We start from the raw sequence: 24,459 nt of genomic DNA on the forward strand, positions 1-24,459 counted from the left end.
TTCTTTGGGCCAGTGTGTACTGGAGACGAGTCACACTGGGAAATTAAATCAGCATTTCCATTAAGTTTGTCGGCAGAAAGAAACACAGCGTTCTCTAAAATTTGCTGATAAACAGCTGAGTTGACTTTGGACTTGCTAAAACACACATCAACATCGGCAGCTTTCCAAATAAAATGTAAAATTTACCTTTATCTGAAAACGGGACTTTGTCCACTGAGCAGCCCACGCCTTGTTAATCTCCCCCAAACTATTGAGTGGGCTGTGATTGGTAATCATCTCAAGGGTGCTGCTATCCTTGTCTCTTCTGTGCCTTTTTTTTTTCAAAACATTTTTTCCTTCCAATTAATTTTTCATTATTTGCTTCTCATTTGCTTCTTTAGCAATTACATTTTGTGTCTTGTCACTGTCGAAGTTGTCAACTGCTGTTTGCTGTCAAACCAGCAACCTTTGTCATGACTGTACCACGGCCTTATTTCTGTATACAAATATTTTTAATTGGTGTTATATTATCGTCAGAAAAATATTTTTTTATTTAGCCTCAAAATGAACAGTTAAATATTTAAAACACATAATTAAAAAAATCAACGAATGATGGGATTCGTTTTATTTGATGATATTGAAGTGCACCGCGTATCTAACACGAAATTAGTAAACTGAACATCGTCAGATGGCGTAGTCTGCAAATTTACCTCTTTTTGTCAAAGAAATTTGTCCTGAAACTACTACAGTGCATTTTGTGAGGTTTGTCACAACTTTAGTGTACGTTATATTTGAGTAATCTAACAGAGTTTCACCTCCCTTTTTACTTTTTATTTGAAAAACGCACAAACATCTTTTTTGAATATGTAATAAGTAGCCTGTTTCCGTACCTCCTTGAACGCACCACATTAAAATATTGACGTCACACTTTGGTTGGCGCGACCGATCTCAGGTCAGTTTCGCAGCGACTCTTAGCTGTGTTTAAACTCTCTGAATAATTCTAAGCTTACCTTAGATCAGTGAGCGGAAACGGAAACTGACAGCACGCTCAACTCTTCGCGCGTCCTTGTCAGCTTTTGGCGCCTCAGACGCAGTTTGACTGCATTTGTTAGTCAGTGGTTCGTCGACCTGTTTGTCTACTAGTCGTCAAATTAAGTCGTATTTTCTTACTAAACTACCCAATTACAGTCATGGCAAGTCTTTCAACGGGCGCGATAGAGGTAAGACTGATTTATAAAAACGAACTATATTAATAAAGTGTTGTAAAGCCTGTTTTGGTTTATCATTATGTCCAAACTGTCTTTGTTGTAGTCAACATCAAGCTGACATTAATTTGTTTGCAGAATATACTTTTATATGTACGTTTTAAAAAGTCATGTTGGGGTTTGCTAATCTTTTAACAGAACAGAAAATACAACTAACTCAATCCAAATTACAGTCGAATATAGATGGAAATAAGTTTGTAAGCTAATTTGAATGGAAAAACGTGTATTTATGTGATGAGATATTTGTGAAAATTGATCCCCCCCATTAATCATTTTCCAGGCTTTAGCAAATGGCAGCGGTTGGAACGAAGCAGTGCTACAGTTGGTGGTGAGTAACAACCTTTTTTATGCAACAGCTGCGCCACTAATTACAGCCGAAACGGCTTGTAAATGACTTTAATCAACCCATTTGATTGACGGAACCATACTTGTTATTCCGCAAACAACACATTTTGAACGGAAAGACGAGTTGTCAACATTATCAAAAAAAAAGTTGCACGATAAAAGTAGATCTCTTTGCATGCAAGAGTATTAAGAATAACTTTCAATGAAAAAACTTTGAGCGTTTTTTTTAAACGTAGATATGTGTTAACTTGTGTATCTAATTTTGCATTTACACTGATTAATCTCAGTCTTGGGCCTCAAAGAGTCTTCAATGCATCCAGCTATTTTCATACCAACCCTCTAAAGTTAAATTTGTGCTTCCCTCCCCCCATTCATTGTTTTTTGCTGAATCCACCATTTTTGTTGTCTTTTTCCTGCCAAGGTTTATTTTAGTTGGGAATATTAGTGGTTGTCCAAAGTCTCTTGTCAGTAACTATTACAAGGTTTACGGTATTGCAGGAGTATTTTGTAATGCCTTTTTTCATCTTGTTCCACTTGAGAAGTATAATTTTGCTTAAATCATAATTTTCCATCTATATAGTCAACAGTTTTTACATTAACTTCTAGAACATTCGCAAGATCGATGGCGGGAGTGGGCCCTCTCGCTTCAGGGTGATGATGAGCGATGGACGACACACACTGTCATGTAAGTTATTTTGTCTCCAATTTATTTTTGCTCGAATGTTTTGAATGCGATTCATTTCCATTTGTGGGATGAAAGGATGTAAGTTATGTAAACTATAAGCTTCTTTAGCTACATTTCCAAACAAAAGTGCATCTGAATGTTTTGTGATGGGACATATGCTTTCAAATAATTGATTAGAAACTATGATTTGATCAGGATTTTCCAAAAACATTACACTAAATGACTCTGTTGGTTCGTCATAGTTTTCCTTTGTAGCTGGATGTCAAATCGTTGACCCACTAGGAAGTAGGTTGGGGGTATAAGCCCAGCCTTCTTGTTAGTTGATTGTTTTTTTTTTTTAGTTTTTAAGGTAGTTTGTTTGCAAAAAAAAAGAAGAAAGATTCACATTTAAATCTCATCTGAAATGTGAAAGTGATTCTTGCATATATTGGTTTTCCTAAACATTTGCAGTAAGATTTCCAGTTCATGCTTTCCTCTCATGTTGCGCCTCTCTGCAGCCTTCATGCTCTCCACTCAGCTAAACTACATGGCCGAGGAAAACCTTCTGGTCCCAAATTGTGTGTGCGTCCTGAAGAGGCAGGTCACCAATATGCTCAAAGATGGACGGTATGAAGATTTCGCTGGATTAGATTTTGTTGGAAATATCGCATTTCTTCTTCTTTCTTTCTTTTTTTCCCCCCTCCAACTATTCTGATGTATTATCTGTCTTTGCAGACGAGTGGTAATCATTTTAGAAATCGACGTCATCAAACCTGCTGACGCCTCTGGTAAAATAGGAGACCCAATTCCTTACTCTGACGGTGAGCATTTTCTCATCGTTCAAGCTGTCGTGACGCAGTGAATATGCATGGAAATAATCACAGACATCACTGCTTTCCTATTCCTTTGCAGACATGTAAACAACAATAATGTTTGAGCTGCATTTTGTTTTTTCTCATTTCCTTTGCTCTTCTGCACTTTAAAAAAGTTTCTGTACATCGTTTACATGTTTAGTACTAAAATATTTAGATTATGCTTCATTTTTGTAACAGAGTGAGTGCTTGAAATCAAATTCAAAACGTTTTTGTGCACATAATTTTGGACAGTGAAGTTAATTCTGATTGTTTTAATGTACATTTCCCCATCAGGTCAGAGCAGAGGCCCGCAACCAGCTCCAGTCCCTGAAAGCAGATCGCCTCTGCAGCCACAAAACAGAAATGAAGGTGAGTGAAAGCTTGCATTTAACCTGCTCAACATAAATAAAATTTAGGAAAGTGTAATGTTTTACAATTCACAACAGAAATGAAATTGCTATCAAAAATGGCCACCAGGTGGCAGCAGCTATCCGTCGCAGAGAGGTGACCTAAAGATTCCCATGACAGGAATAATTTTGACAGCCCTTGTAGAAATATTTGCATTTTTAATTTGTGGAAATATTTTTGTTTTGCCGTGAAATTCACCAAATCCATCTGGTTTCCTGTCTGCAAGCATATCCATCTTCGCCTGTGTGTGCAGTTATTATGTTTTATACACCTCGGTTTGAGTGGCACTGTTCAAAAGTGTGGATTAGATCAGAACATTTACTTGTCCGTGAAAGACAACAAGGTGGTCATGTCAAACATGTTTTCTAGCAATTTTAGCCTGCAGAGATGTGAAATCCAGCCGTCGCCGTGATTTCTCCGTGTTCCCCCGCGTGTGTCATGGGAGGTATTCATCCCTCAAATCTGCCTTGTGGGGAATTAAGATTGTGGCAGCCGTCCTGGTCATCATCAGCACAGTCATTGTTCATTTCTCAGTGAGCTTGCTTGATCTGGGGAGAAGTGGGGGGCTTAATTACCAGAAGTGCAGTGGTTTGCAAAGTGGGAGGACTTAAGTGGACACTTTGAACTCTAATCCTCCACGTGAGACGCACACAAATCAAATGTGCTGCGCTCGGGAAGAGCTGCTCCGGTTTGTTGCAGTGCTTTACGCTCGGCCCCGATTCTGTGGGAACGCGAGTCATGCTTCTCACCTAAAATGCCGGATCACGTATCTGGGGCCAGCTGGTTTAATAACATCCTCATCTGTTTCAATCGCCGGGCCTGGCGGGAGTCAAGTCGGTAAAATTTTGAAGCGTTGCGTCTTTTTGTTGAGATTTTCCCCCCGTGAAGTGGGATAATTACGCCGATCAAGCGGTTGCAATCCAAAGAAATTAGATTCTTCCACTTCTCTGTTCGTTATTTATTCCTTTTTTTTCCCCTCTTTGTTTCTCTAGCTGTGGTCAGAAATTTGAAGAGAGACTTTGCAAAGAAGACTCCTTCTGCTTTGCCTGATACTCCAGGAGGAAGCTCCAAAATTGTCCCCATCGCCAGCCTCAACCCCTACCAGTCCAAGTCAGTATGCATGCTTTATTGGTCGTTTGAATTGTAACAATTTTAATATACATTCATTGAAAATATAGTAATTTTATGTTGTGATTCTTGCACTCTCTTCTGTCACTGTTACTAAAACCCTATTTAAAATAAACAGTAATTAGTCTGGTGGAGAGGCAAGTTAAGCCTGGAGGTCTGCCAGGCTTATAAATCACTATAGGTGTGGAGAAAGTTGTCAAATAGGCAGGCTTGACACTCGGGTGGATATATGTATTTCTTTTCTAGCCTTTCTTTCATTAGTGGTTGCAGAGTAGAGTGGTATTTTTAAACAAAAACTAAACTATTAATTTTAAGCTTTTTTGAACATCTTGCATTAGCAGTTTATGCACCTAGCATTGCAAAACCTCAGTCTGGAATACTAAAAAAATGCAGAAAAAAAAAAAAACAGCCTCTTTGCTGTCTTCTTTTCAGGCTACTTTCCCTTTTTTATGTGTTCTTTTACATCTTTGTACTTTTACTAAGTTTATTTTAAGCACCTCACTGGTATTGAAATTGACTACCTAGCTAAGAAGTAAACACAAGAAAAGCCAAAGATTTTTAAATGAATGGAAGTCCTGGAAACCTGTTTTCAAAAGCTGCAAAGAACAGATTGTGAATGAATGAATGACTAAATGCGTTCATTCATACATGTATGTATGCATATCCTCGGAAAAGGGAAACTTTTGCTTTACAAAGCTTTAATGAGCAATAAATTTCTCTTAAAGGTGGACGATCCGGGCTCGTGTGACCAATAAGAGCTCCATTCGTACGTGGAGCAATGCTCGAGGCGAAGGAAAACTCTTCTCTATGGAGATCGTAGATGAAAGTGTAAGTTTTTATCTGTTGTTTTTATTAAGGATGCACTGGTCTGATATTGAAAAAGATTCTCGTTCATGTATCCGTGACCATGTGTCCAGTCCATAAAGTCAGATCTAGTCAATCTAATTCTATCCCTTGTGCTTTGAGTGATGTCATGCTTTATTTATTGTACATTAATTGCACTTTCTGAACCGTTTGAAAGATTGTTTGTTGCAGTTTATTTTTTACGTTTGACCAAAGTAGTCAACATATTGTTTTGTCAGTTTCAGTTTATTTACTTTACATTGGTTGTCATACTCCTAATGTGTTTGATCAAATTAAATATTTGTTGTTTTTTACATGTATTGAAGTGTGTTGTACCGGTGCAGAGTTATCCAATAAATTTGTTGCGCAGTACATTTCTTTCTGTTTGTTTACAGAAATAAACTTTAATTCAGCCGGGGGTTTTTGTATCGTATCGATATCGGCTGATACCAAACCTAAGATATCGTATTGGAAGTAGAAAAACGTGGATCAGTGCATCACTAATTATTATTATATATAAATAAACTCCAATATCTGTGTCCAAAGTTTGTCTATTTAAAAAAAAAAAAAAGATTTCGTGTTTCTAACTCCAGGGGGAGATCCGTGTTACCGGCTTCAACCAAGAAGTCGACAAGTTCTTCTCTCTCATCGAGGTCGGCAAGGTGAGATTCTTCCTCCAGACCCGGGATTTCCCAAACTACCTGCCGGAAAACTTTTCTTCCTCCTTCGCCGTTAGACAGCTCTGGCAGCGCGGCGCTCTGTCAACAGCTGCCGGTACTCTGCATGTTAAAACCACAGAGACTATGAATGAGTCATCTGGCAGCGCCGTACCCATACAATAAGCAGCTTATGATCATCTGCCAGGCTCTGTTGATGCCTCCCTACCTCCCCTGCTGTCTGAAGTCCTATCTCGTTTGCACCATTCAAGTCAGGTGAAAATGCTCCCCCAGATCTCTGAGTAACGTGCCGGCTTCATCCCTCCTGCCTCCGCCAGGTCTACTACATCTCCAAGGGCTCTCTGAAGATCGCAAACAAGCAGTACACGTCGGTGAAGAACGACTACGAAATGACTCTCAACGGAGAGTCTACCGTCATTCCCTGTGAGGACAGCTGCGACGTTCCCATGGTGCAGTGCGACTTTGTCCCCATCGGCGACTTGGAGAACAGAGAGAAAGACGCTATCGTTGGTAAGGACGTGCAACTATGAAAACTGCATAATCACAAACGGAAACTTTAAGAAAATGTAAAACTTTAATTGGGGTGTCTGCGTGTCCTTAAAAAGTCTTAAATTTATCTAAAATTGAGGCTTCAATGTCCTTAATGTTAAGTAATTTAATCTATTAAATTAGTTGGCCTTACATACGTCAATCGCAGGTTTTAAATGTTGCATATGTATGGGCAAAAATTTGAGTCGCACATAAACATCTTCTATGCGAAACAACGTCACATTTTGTGTAAGATTATCTAAATCAGCCTAGGACTACATTTAAAGAATCTCAGATACTGGAAAAGTTTCTCCAAGTAATCCACTTTTTTTTTTTTTTTTTTAATTGTTCTGAGTTTTTTCATGACATATATTTAGTCTTTTTAAGAAATTTATAGTTGGTTTCTATCTTTTCCCTTTTTGTCTTGTAAATATGAATCTGGTTGTAGCTGTGACTTAAGCATCATGAAGCAAATAGTCCTATGTAAATAAATTCATCTTCCAGGTTTTTGGCATTTCCTGCAATAAGAATCTTCCCTTTAAACAGTTCAAATCTCAACTTTCATAATGTGTAATTTTCCGATCCTTAAGTAGATTCCTAAAAACAAAAACATTCATGCTGCTATGGATATGAAACACTCAAAGTAACATCTGATTCCTTTTTATTTCACTGCTAAATGAAGAAGAATTACCTGAGGCAGCTTTAGAAATTAGATATACTTTATAAATCCTTTGTGTTTCTCAGAGGATATTCAGCGTATGTTTCCATGCGAATGGAACAGGGCTGTACACGGAGGTTCAGAACGTTGGTGCCGTAAATCTAGCGTGTCCCGCTATGCTTAATGCCTTTTTTTCCTGTTTTTTTTCTCTTGTTTTGCATTACAGATGTGATTGGAGTGTGCAAGAGCGTGGATGAGCTGACCCGCCTGACGACCAAGTCCAACCGCGAAGTGTCCAAGAGAACGCTGAGTCTGATGGACATATCCGGAAAGTTGGTGACCGTCACCCTGTGGGGAGAGGAAGTGAGTAAAACCACGCAGAGCCGGAGAGTTTTTGTTTAAGTGTTTCTAAGTGGAAGGGTTTCTTCAAGGAATGCCACGTTTTGGGTAAAAAAATCAAATTAGGTAAAAAAAAAAAAATATGATTTGGGTTGAAACTATTAAATCAGAATAATTGTGATCAAACGATTAATCGTTAATTGGCGTAAACAGACTTGATATAAGAAGGCAATTTTGCTGAAAAAAACAGCATTAAGCCAAAACTGTAAAGAAATATGTACATTTTACATTTAAAATAAATAGAAACCTTTGGAATATCCTGAACTCAAGTGGCATGTTTATCTCCACCTGGTTCAAATTCAGTATATAAAAACATCTCCTAAGCACTCTTTGGTATCTAATTACTAATTGGTTAATTCAGAAAGTAACAAATCACTACACTCTACTGATGAGTCGAGCAGAATGCGCTGAACTTTGTTAAAGTATTTTTAGCTTCATCTTTTGCTATGAATGTTCAGGCGTCCACTAACAGAATGCTGTGTTGTTGAATTTTAAGACAAATAAAACTTTTTTTTTTTTTTTTCATTTCAATTGCGTCTTTTGTGTTTCTAATGTATAAGAAAAACGTAAGTGGTTAAATGCAAAATCTGACCAATGTGCCAATTTTTTTATCCGATTAATTGATAGAAAATTTGAATACCGTTAGTTGCATCCTTGCATATTGGAAAAGCTGCTCTTTGCTTGAGTTGTGAAACCTGAAAAATACTTCTAAGCTCATAGAATAAAATTACTGACTAAAATGTGTCCTTGTGATAACGTAAGTGAACTCCCAACGTTTATTTTTTTATTTTTTGTTATTTTCCCTTCTGGCTTCAGTCCAATTTCACTTCCTCCTGTTAAGAGGCAGCTTCTTCCCTTCTAGTTTCCTTTTTAAATGTATTCCACTTCCAAAGGGATTTGATGAAACAAAACGTGCAGCTTAAGAACAGCTCCAGCTCAAACAACTTTAAAGATATTTTCCATATGTATGAAGTATTCAGTCACTCCCTGCTCCAATCTTCCTTTTTTTAAAAAAAAAAAAAACTCCCAGCTTCTGGTTCTTTTAGTCGTTTAAAGTATGAAGGTTATGAAGCAGAAAAACTTGGGGGAACTACTGACTTGTTTACTTTGTGTTCCGTTCTACTTGTATCTGTGTGACAATGTGCTTTACTGCGGATGATGTGGAGGAACGGAGTTGAGCGACGTTTGAGGCCCATTTTCAGACATTTTCTTTTCGTTTCGCAGGCGGAGAAGTTTGACGGCTCCGGACAGCCGATCGTAGCCATAAAGAGCGCCAAGCTCTCGGACTTCGGAGGCCGCTCACTTTCCGCGTCCTTCAGCAGCACCATGATGATCAACCCAGACATCCCAGAGGCGTACAAGCTCAGAGGCTGGTAAGTCGAGCAGGAAATGCGTTCCTGCTCTGGCACTTGGGATGCCTCGCATACATCCAGAGTTGAATGAAGTAAACATTTTAGCGCCGGCAGCGTCTGTGTTGATTCACATTGTGCTGAAATTAAACGGCAGTTTGCAAGTGGGCATGCTCAGATTCTCGTTATTGAGATTAGCTTTCCCTCCCATCAGCCACATGGTCAGGGCACTTTAGTGAAGCGTTCCATATCAACGGAAATCATAGTTAATGTGTGAAAATGTGTTTGGTTTTTCTTTTTCTTTTTTTTTTAACCCTTTAATCACTTTAGCAAACTGTGCTGAAACCCAGAATTATCTTTGCATGTTTTTGTTCCTCTATCACTTATATAATGTAGAAATTATCCAGAAATATTTGCCATTTGAGCTCACATAGTTTATGAATGAAAGATGAAATTCACTTGTAGAAGGAGGAAAGCCTGTCGCAGTAAGCGACAAGCTATTTGATTAATAGCATGATAAATCAAAATGAGCTTGATGACTGACTCCATTCTAGTCAAGTTTGTTTGTACTGCACATTTTAGTGACAAAGCAGTTCAAAGTTTTTTACACCATAAAAATATAACAAAGTAAGCCATTATGAAACAATAAACAATACATTATGATAAATGACATTAAATGCTATCAAAGGCAGCTCTACACAAGTGAGTTTTTAGTCTTGATTTTAGTGTTTCAGCAGTTTTGCAGTTTTCTGGAAGTTTCCAGAATAGAGGAGCATAAAAGCTGAAAGCTGCTTTTGATTATCATTATTTTGAAGGGCAATTTTGTTTAAACTCCATCAACCACTTTATTTATGCTTATGGGTGTGTGTGTGTGTTTTTATTGTATTTTTATTTACTGTTTTTGGTGGTTTTATTTTGGCTATTTAAAATATACTCCAGTTCCAGTGTCAAAATGGTCTATTCAAAATGTAACTTTATTGGTCTTTTGAGAGAGCAAACTTGCATTATTATACCATTGTCAATATATTGATTAAAAATCGTCTCAAAACAATATTATTTATTGAGATAATTTCTGTTAACTTGCCTAGATGTAGGATATTAAAACAACTTTTCTTTTCTTGCTATGGAAGAAAGAGATTGAGCTTTTTTACTTTTCGATAATACATTTTCCTCAATTGGTGATTTTTCTAAACCATTCTGGGCAGAATCTGTCAAATATTTCACAATGTGACCTCTAGTTCCCAGACGAGAAAGTCGATTAACAAATGTGACTTTTATTTTAATAGGGAAATATTAGCCGGCGGTTATTTATTATCATTCATCACATTTGTCACTTCAACCTCAAACTGCGGTTTTCTGTTGTAGGAGGATTTAATTTTGCTCACAAGATTGAAAATATCTAATTAAGATCCCTCTGGGGTGCTATTTTTCCATTTACCTGCACATCATTAACTCCCCGTTGCAAAGACTTATTTATACTGTTTTGTTTCCTCGTGGGTTTAATGACAGACGTTTGTTGTCCACTCTGTCTCTTCTTGGGCGGCCAGAGATAATGATCCTTAAAATCCTGGTGTTGGTTTAATTCCCCGCTGAAGAAACTCCGGTCCGTGGGGGTCTGCTCTGAGCAGCGGGTTCCCACAGGTTTCGAGGCAGTCATTAATGAACAGTTTCAAAGTCACAGATGGAAGGAGGCGAGACCCGATTCATTACTCTCAGTTCAAGTCAATTCTTGTGAGAGCAACAGTCAAGACGACATCATAATTTAGAATAGCTGAGCGCCGCAACGCAGCTGTGGACAAACTGGTGAATATGTAGTCATTAGGCCTATAGTTGGACTTCAGCATAAAGATTGTTTGAGGTTTTATTTTTCATTATAGGACTGTTGGCTGTAGAATGCATGCGCTGCCTTGCATAAATGTTTATAACCCTTGAACTTTTTTTCATATTTTGCCAGAAACGTTAAGTCTTTTAACTTAAAAAAAAACACAAAAGTATCCATAGTTGTGTAGTGTAAAGAACATTTTGCATGATTTTCAATTTAATTAAGAAAATGCATATCTTGAAAAAGTATGACGAGCATTTTTATTTGGCACCCTTTTACTATTTATTTATTTATTTTGGCTATGACATCTATTTTTACTTAAAACATTTTTTAAAATGCTAATAATGACATTCAGGGTGGTTCCACATACCCTTCTAGAGAACTGACTGGCATCCCTGTTGCTTATAAAGTAAAGCATCCTCTCAACATGATGCTGCAATGATGTTTCTCTGTAGGGAGAGAATGTTCAGGAAGACGTGAAGATTTGCTTAAATGTCGGACATAATTTAGCTTTTTGGGACAAAAAAGTGCATTCTGGTGTCATAAATCTGTCCTGATAAAAACATTCTCCTGGCCTCTCTGACATACAGACTGTGCACTGTTGAAGACTCAAAACCTTCAATGTGAGTTTTTCTTTTACACATCTGGCTAGAGTAAGGCTTAATTTTGAAATTACAGCAGATTTGTTAAATATTTAGCTAATCAAGGAGGATGGGTGGATGGAAAAACCTAAAAAAATTATAATAATAAAAATACAGGATATGAAATATGTTTACCAGAATTATCCTAACTGAGACCTGGAAAATACTTGAATCATATTGAAATTTTTGAAATTCCATTATTTGAAGACCTTTAAGCCTAAATCGGCCATAAATAAATCCTAATAAAATACATTGAAGTTTATTGTTTGTTTTTTTTAATCTGACAAAATGGGCTTGCACTTGCACTGTCCATGTTTTTCCCACTGGGATTTGAAGATGACTATCTTTTGAATGTTGTAATAATGACAGCTCATCATGCAAACTACTTAGTCCAACGCTCCTAAAAAAGAGGCTTTAAGCAGCATAATGGAGAAGCATTGTTGTGATGAGGTGCTGGAGGCGGAGCTTCTTAGAGTCAGAGGCCCAATTTCAAGCCATCATATTGCAAAGTCAAGTTATGTTTGACATACACAGTGTTTTTGTTATAACAGAAGGTAACATGCAGTAGGAACTTGATAATACAAGCTTGTGCCTGGAAAATGCATAATAGCACCACTTTATGAAACAACGGCTTTCCCTCTTTAACGACAGACCCAAAGCTGCTGAGACATGGCCGTCTTCCTGCTGCAGAGGCATTTTAATTTGACTATTTTGGCGCAGTCCTGTGGGACTTCTTCAAATGAATAGTGTATCCTTGGTGGGCCGTTGTCTCGTACTCTTTGCAGAGTATTAGCTGTTTCAGCTCTGCTCTCGCTCAAGTGCTCATTTGACAAGTTGGGCTGCGGCCCTTTTAATGGCTCCCTGATTCATCCTGCAGGACATCAAATGGCTCTCGTTTCTTTGTCAAACCAATGCCGTTCTGCGCACTAATAATCTTGATCTTTGATTAACGCTGCCGTAATGTGATTATGTCTGCTGCTTCCTGTTTGATGGCTGAACGAAGGCTGCTAGCGCCATGAAATCTACACCCACATCCGCCTGTGCGGATGCTCTTGTCCATTAGGTGGCAACAGCACATTTAGGGAGGGTCACGCTGCCTCTAGACTTACCGCCAGCCAGGGGAGTCTTTTCTTTATCCAGTCCTTTATCAGGTTTATTCCCAGGCCTTGATGCAGCCACCCTCAGACGCTTCCCATTATCTCATTTTAGTCCAGCTGACATTTTCCGTCTTTCTTATCAGGGCTCGAGTATTTCCACTTGCCACAGACAAGTCATAAAGTTGGGGCAGTAATTACAGGAGCCTGGGAGCAAACAAACAAACAAGCTTTGCCAGTAGTCCAGTAAAGATGACGCCTCATTAATGCATCATCTTTGTTGTTTTTTTTCCTGGGTTTTACAGTGTTATTATGAAGGTGTGGGTCAACTTTAATTAATACAGAGTGATTTAAACTGTTGTTTGGAAGTGCTAATTTATTCTCAAACCAAAGTGCTACATGCATCTTTTTGCTGGGCAATGAAACGGTTTCACTAATTAAATTACATTTTTGTTCTGACTTTGGAAATACGCACGTGTTGTTGTGAGCCTACTAACGGCAGGATTTCACTGCTTTGGGTTTAAAGCAGCAGTATGTAACTTTTTACAAAAATACTTTGTACAGTTTTATATCAGGTATTATATTTTGTGACAGTATAATGTAAGGTAGATTATTTGTGAAAAGACAACACTCTTCCACCTCCTCCCTATGCTTCTACTGACCTGTCACACGTGACGTCACACTATTCAGAAGGTCCATTCCGCCATGACAGACGCCAAGAAGACCTGTTTTAACTCCTGTAAAACAGGTTGGTGGCATAATGTCACTTTTATTTAGTTGATTTCATGTAATATCCATGAAGTGCTGCACAAACAGATGAGGCTGAAAACTAACTTGTAATTTTATTGTATAACTTTGTAGTAAGGAAAGAAGATTACGATGTATCGTATTTGGATTCCCACCAAACATTTTTTTTTACAAGGTCAAGAGATTAACATCCATATACTTTAAGTAATTAAAAGTAGTAAGATGCAGTCAAACATTGTGGAAAAGGAACATGTCTAATCATTACTAACCCTGGATAGAATGCCAGACCATCATGTAGCCTTGCATGTGTGAAAAGGAAAAAACAAAACAAAAAAAAAAAAAAAAAACTGGTTGGCATCTAGGCATTTGTACGCTTTTAAATGTCTGCTCCAGTGTAGGAGGAAAGGCTGTTTGACACAGTGGTATAAATCACGTGGCATGAATTTGAGCAAAATTGTTGATTTGATCAAATCAACAAACGTATCAGGAGGGAGAACGTATGGGTTGGTTTCTAAACTAGCCATTTCCAACTTTTGTAAATGCCCCAACTAGTTGTGCTACGTCTATAGACAATTAAGCTTGACTTGGACAAGTAGAAGCCACGGCTGTATTGACAAAAAATGTGAACAGTCACTGTTCAATACTCCTGTCCTTCACTTCCAATGTCCGTCAAGATGCCTTAACGTGATTAAGTGATGTTGGAAATGTTTAATTGCCATCTGCAGGAATGCAAGCCTTCCAATCAAAGCCAATATACAACCAATCAGAGCCAAGAGGAGGGTCTTAGCACTGTTGATCATGCTTGTAGACACGCCGCTCTATGTGCTAATGGCAGAGAAACAACTCACTGTTCCAGGAAAGCCGTTTAGCTGCCGTCATCAGTGCTAACTAACCTGACACAAGCTTGACAGCAATAAGACCCTCCTCCTGTCTCTGATTGGCTGTTTCTGACTTTGCAGTGCATTTTTGCAGACGAGAGTAGAAGCACTAAGAGGAGGCAGAGGATGTTGATTGTTTTATTTCTCATAGATTCTGTCTCATACTGTCATGACAAAGTGACCGGTTTAACACGTATAATAATATATATATATATTTACCAAAGTTTCATCCTGCAGCTTTGTTTTTTTTAATGCTACCAACATTTTTATTGCATTTTTATTTAATCCAAATCTTGGAGAGAAAAAATAAAAACTCATCCAAACTTGTTCTGCACCTACAAAAAAAATAAATTATTCAGGTTTATCTTGCAAGGGTAACGTTTATTTACAATTCCAAGATATATTGACTTTTAGTGGAGCGGCTGTTAGTGATGCTATATACTTGCTGCAAAATATCTGCCTGACTAATACCTTGAGACATCTTTAGATGTCTGAGCCCATGCTCGGCGATATATTATGACTCACCAGAACACAATGGTCCTTGTTTACATCCCAAAACCTTCATTGTTTACAATGGAAGCAGGTTCTGTGTTTGACAGCATGTCATTTGCTTTAGATGAAGGGGCTATCAAAATGTCACAGAAGATGGAGGAATGCTATTTGTTGTGTCTCTGCCACTCTCAGCTTAGGCTTGAGAGTCTTAGCCTGGAGGTGAGAACACTGCTTACTTGGAGTTTCCTCCTCATCCCTTCCTGCTTGTTCCTCAGACACGTCTCTGCTCCCGTACTGTCCGCAAGACACATCAACACGCTGGATTTTGACATGTTTGCAGCATGCATAGCACTGCTTGGTCTTTAACCCTTTAGTGTGCAGGCATCTGTCTGTAAACGATGCTGCCCGTTTGCTTTCAACTAAGTTGAAACTTATCGCAATAAATCTATTGCATGATAATGAGCTTGATCATTTCCATCCTGATTATTTTTTTCAATGCTAGTTACATTTATCTAGTCTTTATAATCCATTTAATCTATTTTTCAGTTGTGTGATTTATATTTCAGTTTTTCCTTTCTTGTCTTTCTACTCTTTTAGAATATTTAAAGTGTTCCAGTGTTGAGTGTTCTTCACAAGATTAAAGTGTATTAATCTTTGATATGGCGATCTAGCATTAATGTACTATTATCATTTTGAAAATGGTCTCAAAACAATATTATTGTTTATCGCAATAATTTCTGGGACCAATTTATCACCCAGCATAGTCTATGTCAGGCCTTTGCAGTGTCACAGATCCTCCTCATTTCTCCTCTAATCTTCCACTGAAATGTGTGAAATACTTCTGATCTTAACTAGTTTAAAACATAAATTGCTGTAGATTTAAATCACTGTCAAAGTAGAAGGGCTGAAATGATTAGTCGTGATTAAATGAGTATTGATACTCGGAGCAGCAACTAAGCCGATAAATGTATACATTTGCATCTAACATTAAAAAAATTCTTTGCCTGTGAATATGTTTCACCCAGAACTAAAGTGCTACCTGGTACAAACTCTGTTTAAAAAAAAAAAAAAAAAATATATATATATATATATATATATATATATATATATAAATACAATTTCCTATTAAAAACGTCTTGCTTATTAATTGGTTAATCTAAAAAAAAAAAATCAATTAATCTACAAATGATCAAGCATAGTCTATAGAAATGCTATGTTGCATTACTGGCAATAAAATGTTTATTTTGCTTGAAAAACGAATTGAATTATTTGTTTTTGCATCTTTTGTGTTTCTAATGTACATAAAAGGCTTACAAGGTTAAATGAAAAATCTGCAGAATGTGGCAATTTTTTATCTGATTGATTACTAAAATAGTTAGTAGCAGCCCCATGAAAAAGTACAATATTAACCAATTCTGCTAAATTGCTACACAATTTTTTTCCCCTCCCCTTCAGAGGCATTCCTCTTCTGAGAGGTCCAGAAATTTCTCTTTTCATCGCGTCAAGGCAGCTTAGCGATTGCTAGTGCAATTAAAGCAAATCTTTACAGGTACACAAGCGGGGAAATCAAATGCCACTGGAAAGAATCGCTCACATTCGTCAGAGGTGGCAAGCGGCTTTGTGCAGGCTACAGTCTGAATATTTAATTTGGAATATTTTCAATTAGTCACGCCTGCAGGAGAGGAGACGTTCTGGTCGTATTTGCAATCCAACCTCCTTTCTGCATAAGACTCCGCCGCACGCCAGAGTACTAAGCTCTGTTGACCTCTGACCTTTTTAACCTGAATTATCTCTCTGCGTTTTACCTCCATCCATCTCAGTTCTCCTAGTGCCTTTTCTAATTCTCCCTCCTCTTGTCTTTTCTTCAGTTTCTGAGAAAATTGCATGAAAATGGGTTTCTGATAACAGCACTGACCCTGTCCAACTCATCTGTCTGCGCTGTTGATTCATTTCAAAAGCTTCAGGGCCTTCTCTGCTCTCAGATGAGCCATCTATGCTTTGACAAAGGCAAACAAGATTCCCCGCTTGGAAAAAGGTTCGTTTGTTATTAAGTGGGCACCCTGCAGTCTTCTGAAGACATGTAAACAACGGTGGATTATTGTGCCTCATTCTTTGGTTCGAACGTTGAATTGAATTCTAATGCCGTTCATAATTGGATCCGTTATGCCATGCATTTTAATTTACTTATTTATTTATTTTTCCCTCGAATGTTATGTTGAATTGTGCGCACTACTTCTTCTGATTAGTTCCTTACCTGCTGTTCGCTGCAGTCATCACCTGAAGTTAAGAGACCGAGTCGAGCCGAAGTTATTAGCTTCATGATTGGTGTTTAAACTTACAGTATAACCAGCAAAGGGAGGATCAAATGTAAATGTAGTCTGAATAGGTGATTAGGTAGTTTATGAGAAAAATAAAATAAGGGACAGACTTTATTAGACTGTTAACGAGCGCAACACAAGCCCCGCCCTTTTCCGCTCCTATCAATCATGCATCCTGGATGATTTGCACCTCTCTTACCCAAACGAGCAAAATGGAGCTGGAAGATTCAAAGCAAAGGCTACAAAAACGACAGATGTTTACGCTGCTTACTCAAATTATGCTCTGAGAACCAAAGCAGTGAAATCTTACTTAAAATAATATCTTTTTTGCTTTGGGCCAAGGGCCTATAATTAAACTTAACTTGGACTGGATCTGGCTCAGACTCCATGTCTATGGGGTCGGGTCGTATTTTTTTGGTTCAATCTAAACTATAAGGTGGTTTGAATTTTTGGCTATGCAGAAAAAGGGGTTAAAACAGGAAACCACCTAATTATTTTCACTTCTGATCCCGATCTGATACAGAAAAACGGTGCCGAATTGCCTTTTACTTTTGAAACAGACATAAATGTACTGAGTTACAAATTTATTTGATAACTGCAGCAGTACAGCACACTTCAATATGCCAACACTTTCACAGTCTTGGTCAAACATGTAAAAACAACAAAACTTTAATTTGTTCAGTCGGTGCAATTAAGAGTAGAACAGCCAATATAAAGCATGATGTCACTCATAGTGCAACATGTAGAACTATACTGAATAGATCTGCTCTCATGGATTGGGCATGTTGTCACCGATATTAATTTAGATTTTTTTTTTTCCAACATTAGTATCGATACAGATATTGTATGGATGCATCTCCAGTTAAAACATCAAAGTCATGATTTGAGTGTTTTAAGTTTAATAAGTTAACTTTATTAGGGTTGGGCTCAAAAACCGAATGGCACCAGTACAGTTTGGATTCTCCCAAAATTGTTCAGATTTTTAATTTCAATTCCTAGCTTGGATTCCTAATCTGTCAACATCATTCAACAAATGTGAATTTTTTTTTTTTTTTTTTTTTTTTGTCTCTTTCTCTTTTTTACCGCTGAATCGAACCAAATGCTGTCTTTGATTCATGCAGGTTTGACAAGGAAGGACACGCCATGGAAGGACAGTCCCTGACGGAGGTGAGGGGTGCCGGCGGAAGGCTCTCTGAGAACTGGAAGTCCTTGGCTGACGTGAAGTCGGAGCATCTGGGACACGGTGACAAGGTACACACACACACACACACACACACCTTTGTCTTGAGATATAAATGCAGTGAATCTGAATTGCATTTTCTTCATCTACTTTTTAATACATTTTCAAAAATTTCAAACCGCTTTCCCACATTGTCATCCTTGGGTATTTATGTGTAGGATATTGAGGACAGAGATTAATTAAATACAATTTGGATTAAGGCTTGAACATTACAATGTGGGGGGAAAATGAAGCGCTCTACTTTCCAAAAACACTGTACATTAACACTGGTGGTGTTTAACAAATATTGTTGTTCTGTGGTAACTTTTGGGATGTTTATGGAGACCCTAATGTGTCCTTAACAACAATTATTCAACATTTTAATTTTGTTATAAACTTAAAGCATCCAGTTCTGTAGCTTTTTCTACCATTTACACCTCAGGAATGATTTTAGATAACCCTTAGTATAATGATTGGTTTTTAAATCAATAATATCGCTGCACCACCATGTATATATTTCTAATCAAATCCAAATGACATTTATCTCCTGCTGCTCATTAATCCCTCTGCTCTGTTGAGGTCCACTTACCGTTCTAATACCGTACCTGCTGAAAGTCACATTTATCTCTGGCATCGATCGCCAAGATTACATGGGCATCATTCCTTGCACCTGTAATGAAACGACTGCCCCCACAATAGCCAGGCAAATGCATTTTCTTTCATTTCCACCTTCTTATTTGCAGCTGAAGGAAACTGAAGTGGAGAAATATTCTCAAGGAGAAAACGGTGACATACATGTTAACTTGAGTAATTTCGCATAATTTACAATGCACTGCACTATAGTAATTATCACAGTATGAAGAAAAATGTTTTAAGATGGGGGGGAAATGAATAGATTTATCCAATTATGATGACTGTGAAGCTGTGGGACCTTGTTGATTTATGTTTGTGTACAAACATATTGGAGATGAAATGCATTAGTTGCACAAGGGAAGATGCCTTTAATCTTTGGCTAAGTGAATAATGGCATGATTTGTTAAATTGGTAATGTAAATTACATTTACCAGACTTCTCTTTATGCTTGAAGCTGTGAGTGACCCTGTCATAATACTAATGCTACGGTTGTTTTCTATCATGCTGTGTGCTGCTTTATTTTTGCATATGTATATTTGAAAGTACCTAAGTTGCTCTGTTCCTTGGAGAGCAACACAGAGATACGAAATCGGAATATAAAAGAAAAGTACATTTACTTCAGGAATTGGTTTCAAAGCGCAAAAACTAATTGATTACATGGACATATTCCAAGCTTTTCTAACTCTTGTGGCGTACAGCTAATGAAAACCTAAAATTCAGTCTTTCAGTAATAATGATAATAATAAAAGGGGTTTAACAAAGACGTTTTATGATGTAGTTAATTATTGGGAAGACTGCTGTTCTAATATTTATTCAACAAACAAATATTGACACAATCTACAATGAATGTAAATTCTCACATGGAAAAAAGAAGGAAAAGTAAAAAAAGAAAAAAGGTGCATCAGTTTTGCTGGCCTTTATTTCCTCTTATTCAACAGCATTTAATTGCCAAATGAAGGATTATTGAGTATTTTACAATTCAGGTGTCAGCCTTGAGTCCCCTAATGTTTAACTTATAATACTAACCACACAAACTGAAGTTGTACCGTAACTAAGCCAACTGTTTGAATAGAACTACTGAGACACTTTTAATTTTTGATGACGATCTTATTTAAAATGTAGCAAAATATATTATTATTATTATAAAATTATTATAAATTATTTCGCCTACGTCAGGTGAACTCTGAAAGTTTTTCTCCCTCCAAATCTTGTGCTGCTTGTTTCCTGTTGGCGTGTCATGTAGCAGAGTGTGGTTATGACAAAGCACCGCTGACTCTGCCACATCCTATAGGTGATGGCAGGGAGGGTCAGGCTTCTCAAGACCCCGCCGAGCAAATTCCTGTCACTTTTTGTTTTCGTCGCAAAGTCTCTGTGCCAACACTTGAAGTCTGCACGTCGACGCCGTGCCCCTTCTGAGAGCAAGCGGCCACAACTCGCTTGTCTGTTTTGACGCTGCATTTTTAACAATATGTTAAAGAGGCAAGAAAAACACTTTATTTTCCCTCCTCACAGATCAGTCTTACACTAATTGGAGACGTTTACATCAATGGGCTCATCAGAAGGAAAAAAAAAAAACAGTGGAACGTAACGACTTCTGAAGTTTTTGTTTAGCAAAATGGTCATTAAAAATTCAGCCACTGGAGTTTTTTTTTTTTTTTTTTAAATGATGTACCCATTTTAGACAACTTCTTTGTTTTGCAAATCCAAATCGCAGCAGACGTTTTTGGTCAAATGAATAGATGGCACGTCTACAACCTGAGCTCCGGCGTGGACCGTTATCCTTTTATCGCTCCCTGCACTGGCCTAGATCTTCTTCTGCTGGGGATGTTCGGCGTGGATTGGGGGGAGTTTGAGCCACTCTTATCAGACAGATGTTAAAAAGATCTGTTGTGAAGGAAAAGACAGGTGATGCAAACTCATTCGCTCTTATTGAGACAATTTGTCATCCAGTTGGAATACATCCGGGCGTTTTTGTGTTCATGAGTTTGTTTCATTGATTTGATCTGCTTTGGTAAACATGTGCAACATCTTACTATTGGCTTTGTGTCTATAAATTCATCAGTTTGTTGCAGTTTAGCTCATGCAAACTGAATGTTTTTACTGATGCATAAACTGCCATGTTGACTGTGTACGGTATTTTCCTGGAGGTGTACAGAGCTGTTTTAGTCCAAAACAGTTTGAATTATGGCTAAAATGTAGAACACGTTCCTACATGCTATCTGGGACACTTTAATGTTTCTTTTTTACTGTATTCGACTTAGTTTGGATGTTTCTCTCCAAAGAACAGCGTCCTTCATAGCAAAGACACATGAAGAATATCTCAGCTCTTTTCTTAATGTCAGTTTTAAATTACACAAACTGGACATTTTAACAGGCGCTCTCATACTTTTATATCCATGCTACATTATTCCTCAGAATACTTTTGTAAAGCAGTTTAACCAGCAACGTTCTGGTCAGGATTGCAAAACTGCATCTCCTTTTTCTTTTAAAGGAGTTCATCTAATAAAGTGGCTTTGTTTCCCTCTCCTTGTTTAGGCCGACTACTACTCCTGCATAGCCACCATCGTGTTTCTGCGTAAGGAGAACTGCCTTTATCAGGCCTGCCCGACCCAGGACTGCAACAAAAAGGTGGTGGACCAGCAGAATGGCATGTTCCGCTGCGAGAAGTGTGATAAAGAGTTTCCCAACTTCAAGTACCGCCTCATTCTGTCCGTAAGTGACTTAAAACCTGACGCCCACTTTGCACCAATATGCAATTTATTTATTTATTTATTTATTTTTTTATTTTTTTTCCTATTTCCTTTTTGGCTTCAGCTGAGGTTGTTTTTTACGCTTTAAATTCTTTTTTCTCATTTCTCAATACTTTGCCCTTCTACATCCGTAAACCAGTGCTTCTCTCCCTTTTGTCCCTCTCTCCGTCTCACAACGTTGCCTCTAACTGCTCTCCACAATTAAAGTTGGAAATGTTGAAGCTACATCTGTGAAACACTGTAATGAGGACCAGATTTAATTTGACTTGAGGCTTTTTACAGCTTTATGTTTGACCGCTGCAGGCCTCTGTATACTCCATTATCCTACTCCATTTTCACTGATGAACACAAATATAATTTTTCCCAGTTCAGTTAGAAAATAACCTTTTTTATGTGAAGATAACTACAAAAGCTTAGTCAGCAGCAGGATTACAAAAGGTAGACATCTTAAATGGATTTGTTTCTTATTTCGTAGCTCTCACCACTTAACATATTGTTCTTCACAAGCAGTCGGAGAAGCTGTGAATTTGCTTCCACGCTGATTCTGTGTGTGTTTTTTTGCCAGGATAATCAGCAGGATATACACACCGTCTTCTAGCTGCAGTATCGGGCAAAACATCACACTTTAAACACTTATTTAACTTTTTTTTATTCACTGTCAGATTTTTCTTTCTGCCATGTCATTTGTCAGGCCAACATTGCAGACTACGCCGACAACCAGTGGGTGACTTGCTTCCAGGACAGCGCTGAGGCCATCCTGGGCCAGAACGCCGCGTACTTGGGCCAGCTCAAGGACTCAGTGAGTCTCTTCTCTCCAAAAATTCACTTGGTTACTTCAGAGAAGTGAAACTGTCAGTTGAAAAAATAAACCTCGAGTTTTGCTGTTTCCAAACACGCCTGCACTTACTTTTAAAGATGCCGTGTCTCTGCTCTTCCATGCATGCTTTATAAGAAATCCCAGCAATTATTTCTAAGTATTGATTGTTTTTCTTTGCGTTGGTTCGTCGAAAACGAGAATAAAAAAACAAAACATTTGCTCGTATTTCAGAATGAATCGGCATTCGACGAGATCTTCCAGCAAGCGAACTTCAACACTTTTATCTTTCGCAACAGAGTGAAGCTGGAAACGTACAACGTAAGTAAAACGGTTCCAACCAGATGCACATTACCAATAATTTCATTGTATTTCATGTAATAAAACACAAAATATGCCTGATGATAATTGGATTTTTAAAATATGTTCTTTGAAGAATGTAGTAAGTATATTACAGTATTTAGCCCTCCAGGTCAATACTTTTTGTAGAACCAACTTTGAATGCCATTACAGCATCAAGTCTTTTGTTTTGTGCTCCTAATAGTTTTGCAGATCTTAAGAGTTCGTGTCAATTTTTTCATTGCAAAAAGTCTCGAGCTCCGATTAGATGGAAACCATCTGTGAAAATTAATTTTAGCGGGATTTAGGTCTTTACTTTGACTAGGCCATGTTTACACATGATTGTACTGTGATGGTAAATCTCCAATTCAGTCTCGCATCTCTTCCAACCTCCAATAGCACGGCTCCCGCTGATGTTGGTCTAAAATTAAAAAAAAAATAAGGCCTTCAAAAGTCTTAAAAAGAGCCTAATATTCATCTAAGATCTTAAATTTAATTTTCTTATTTTTTTTAAAAACTTTTGAAGAGTTGGCTTTAAACCAACTCTTCTATCATTTTAAATCATCTAGCCAGAAAAGATTGACTTCCATTGAGGGTTTTTTGTTTTTTTTTGTGGTGTAATATGAGAAAGTTGAAAACGTTTTAGGTCTATAAATACAAAGCGAATGAATGACAGGTAAAGCAGAAATAAATAATGATGCCTCAAATTCTTTGAAAATTTCTTTCTAAGCTTTAAAAAAAAAAAAAAAGCAGATTGCAGCACATTCATTGCAACAATTTCCTTAATCATTAACAAATCTGCCTGGCGTTGTTGGTTGTTGCCGTCATTACCACCTCTAAAATAAAAAAGCAGGTTTTTCTGTAGCTTTGTGAGGGATTCCTGCACAGCTTAGCAGCGGCCGCCGTTTCCTTTGGGCAACACAGACAGACGCTTGTGGATCTTTTTTTCTTCTTTTTGGGGAGGAAAACGTATAAAAGAATTGATTGGGCTGGGACTCTGAGCAGGAAGTCTGGAGGCGAGCCAGAGACGGCATCCGCCTTTAACACACAGAAGAGACCACTGTGTGTCCGTCACGGTCAGCGCGGCGTCCGAACTGCCAATGGCACAGCTTACAAGCATGTATTGGCCCATGTAGCCACAGCCTGGGTTACTTCACCAGACACCTGCAGCCTCACTGTTCACGTTTTTAACTAGACAGTCATGGAAGCGTATGCTTACATCGCGTTATGCAGACATTATGACACAAAATGGCAAATATTTAAATGAAAAGGCTTATGCATCATCACCAAATGGCCTATATTATTTTTTTTTTTTTTTGACGAATTTATCCCTTGACAACAAAAGCAAAAAGTCAACTGACTGTTTTTAATCACTTTTGCATTATTATTATGATGATTATTTTTTTTTTTACCATCTTATAAAATTCTAGTTTAGGTCCAAAAATGTAAAAAAAAAAAAAAAAAAAAAAAAAAAAAATAAAAAGATTTTGGGAAAAAAATTTTCAAAAAAAAGTAAAACAATTTATTTTTTTTTTTTTTTTGTTTTTTTTTTTTTTATTTTTTTAAATTAAAATAAAATTTTTTATAATGGAAAAAAAAAAAAAAACAAATATAA

The 24,459-nt window shown here is 37.6% G+C and overlaps 1 protein-coding gene across 1 annotated transcript in view; it reads left to right on the plus strand.

Annotated features, from left to right (window-relative positions):
- Positions 1-932: 932 nt before the first annotated feature.
- The window catches only part of rpa1 (replication protein A1), a 29,649-nt gene continuing 6,122 nt past the window's right edge, over positions 933-24,459 (plus strand). Inside the window, exons 1-16 of the mRNA XM_015051785.1 lie at positions 933-1,199; positions 1,525-1,572; positions 2,196-2,274; positions 2,772-2,880; positions 2,989-3,074; positions 3,402-3,476; positions 4,508-4,625; positions 5,369-5,471; positions 6,080-6,148; positions 6,481-6,673; positions 7,576-7,712; positions 8,973-9,121; positions 18,211-18,340; positions 21,477-21,653; positions 22,383-22,490; positions 22,740-22,826. Of these exons, the coding sequence (XP_014907271.1) occupies positions 1,170-1,199; positions 1,525-1,572; positions 2,196-2,274; positions 2,772-2,880; positions 2,989-3,074; positions 3,402-3,476; positions 4,508-4,625; positions 5,369-5,471; positions 6,080-6,148; positions 6,481-6,673; positions 7,576-7,712; positions 8,973-9,121; positions 18,211-18,340; positions 21,477-21,653; positions 22,383-22,490; positions 22,740-22,826 (1,698 nt within the window). The 5' untranslated portion in view covers positions 933-1,169. The remainder of the gene's footprint in view (positions 1,200-1,524; positions 1,573-2,195; positions 2,275-2,771; positions 2,881-2,988; positions 3,075-3,401; positions 3,477-4,507; positions 4,626-5,368; positions 5,472-6,079; positions 6,149-6,480; positions 6,674-7,575; positions 7,713-8,972; positions 9,122-18,210; positions 18,341-21,476; positions 21,654-22,382; positions 22,491-22,739; positions 22,827-24,459) is intronic.

Source organism: Poecilia latipinna, unplaced genomic scaffold (genome assembly GCF_001443285.1).
Source record: "Poecilia latipinna isolate Pla-1442-1.1 unplaced genomic scaffold, P_latipinna-1.0 Scaffold1065, whole genome shotgun sequence".
NCBI lineage: Eukaryota > Metazoa > Chordata > Actinopteri > Cyprinodontiformes > Poeciliidae > Poecilia > Poecilia latipinna.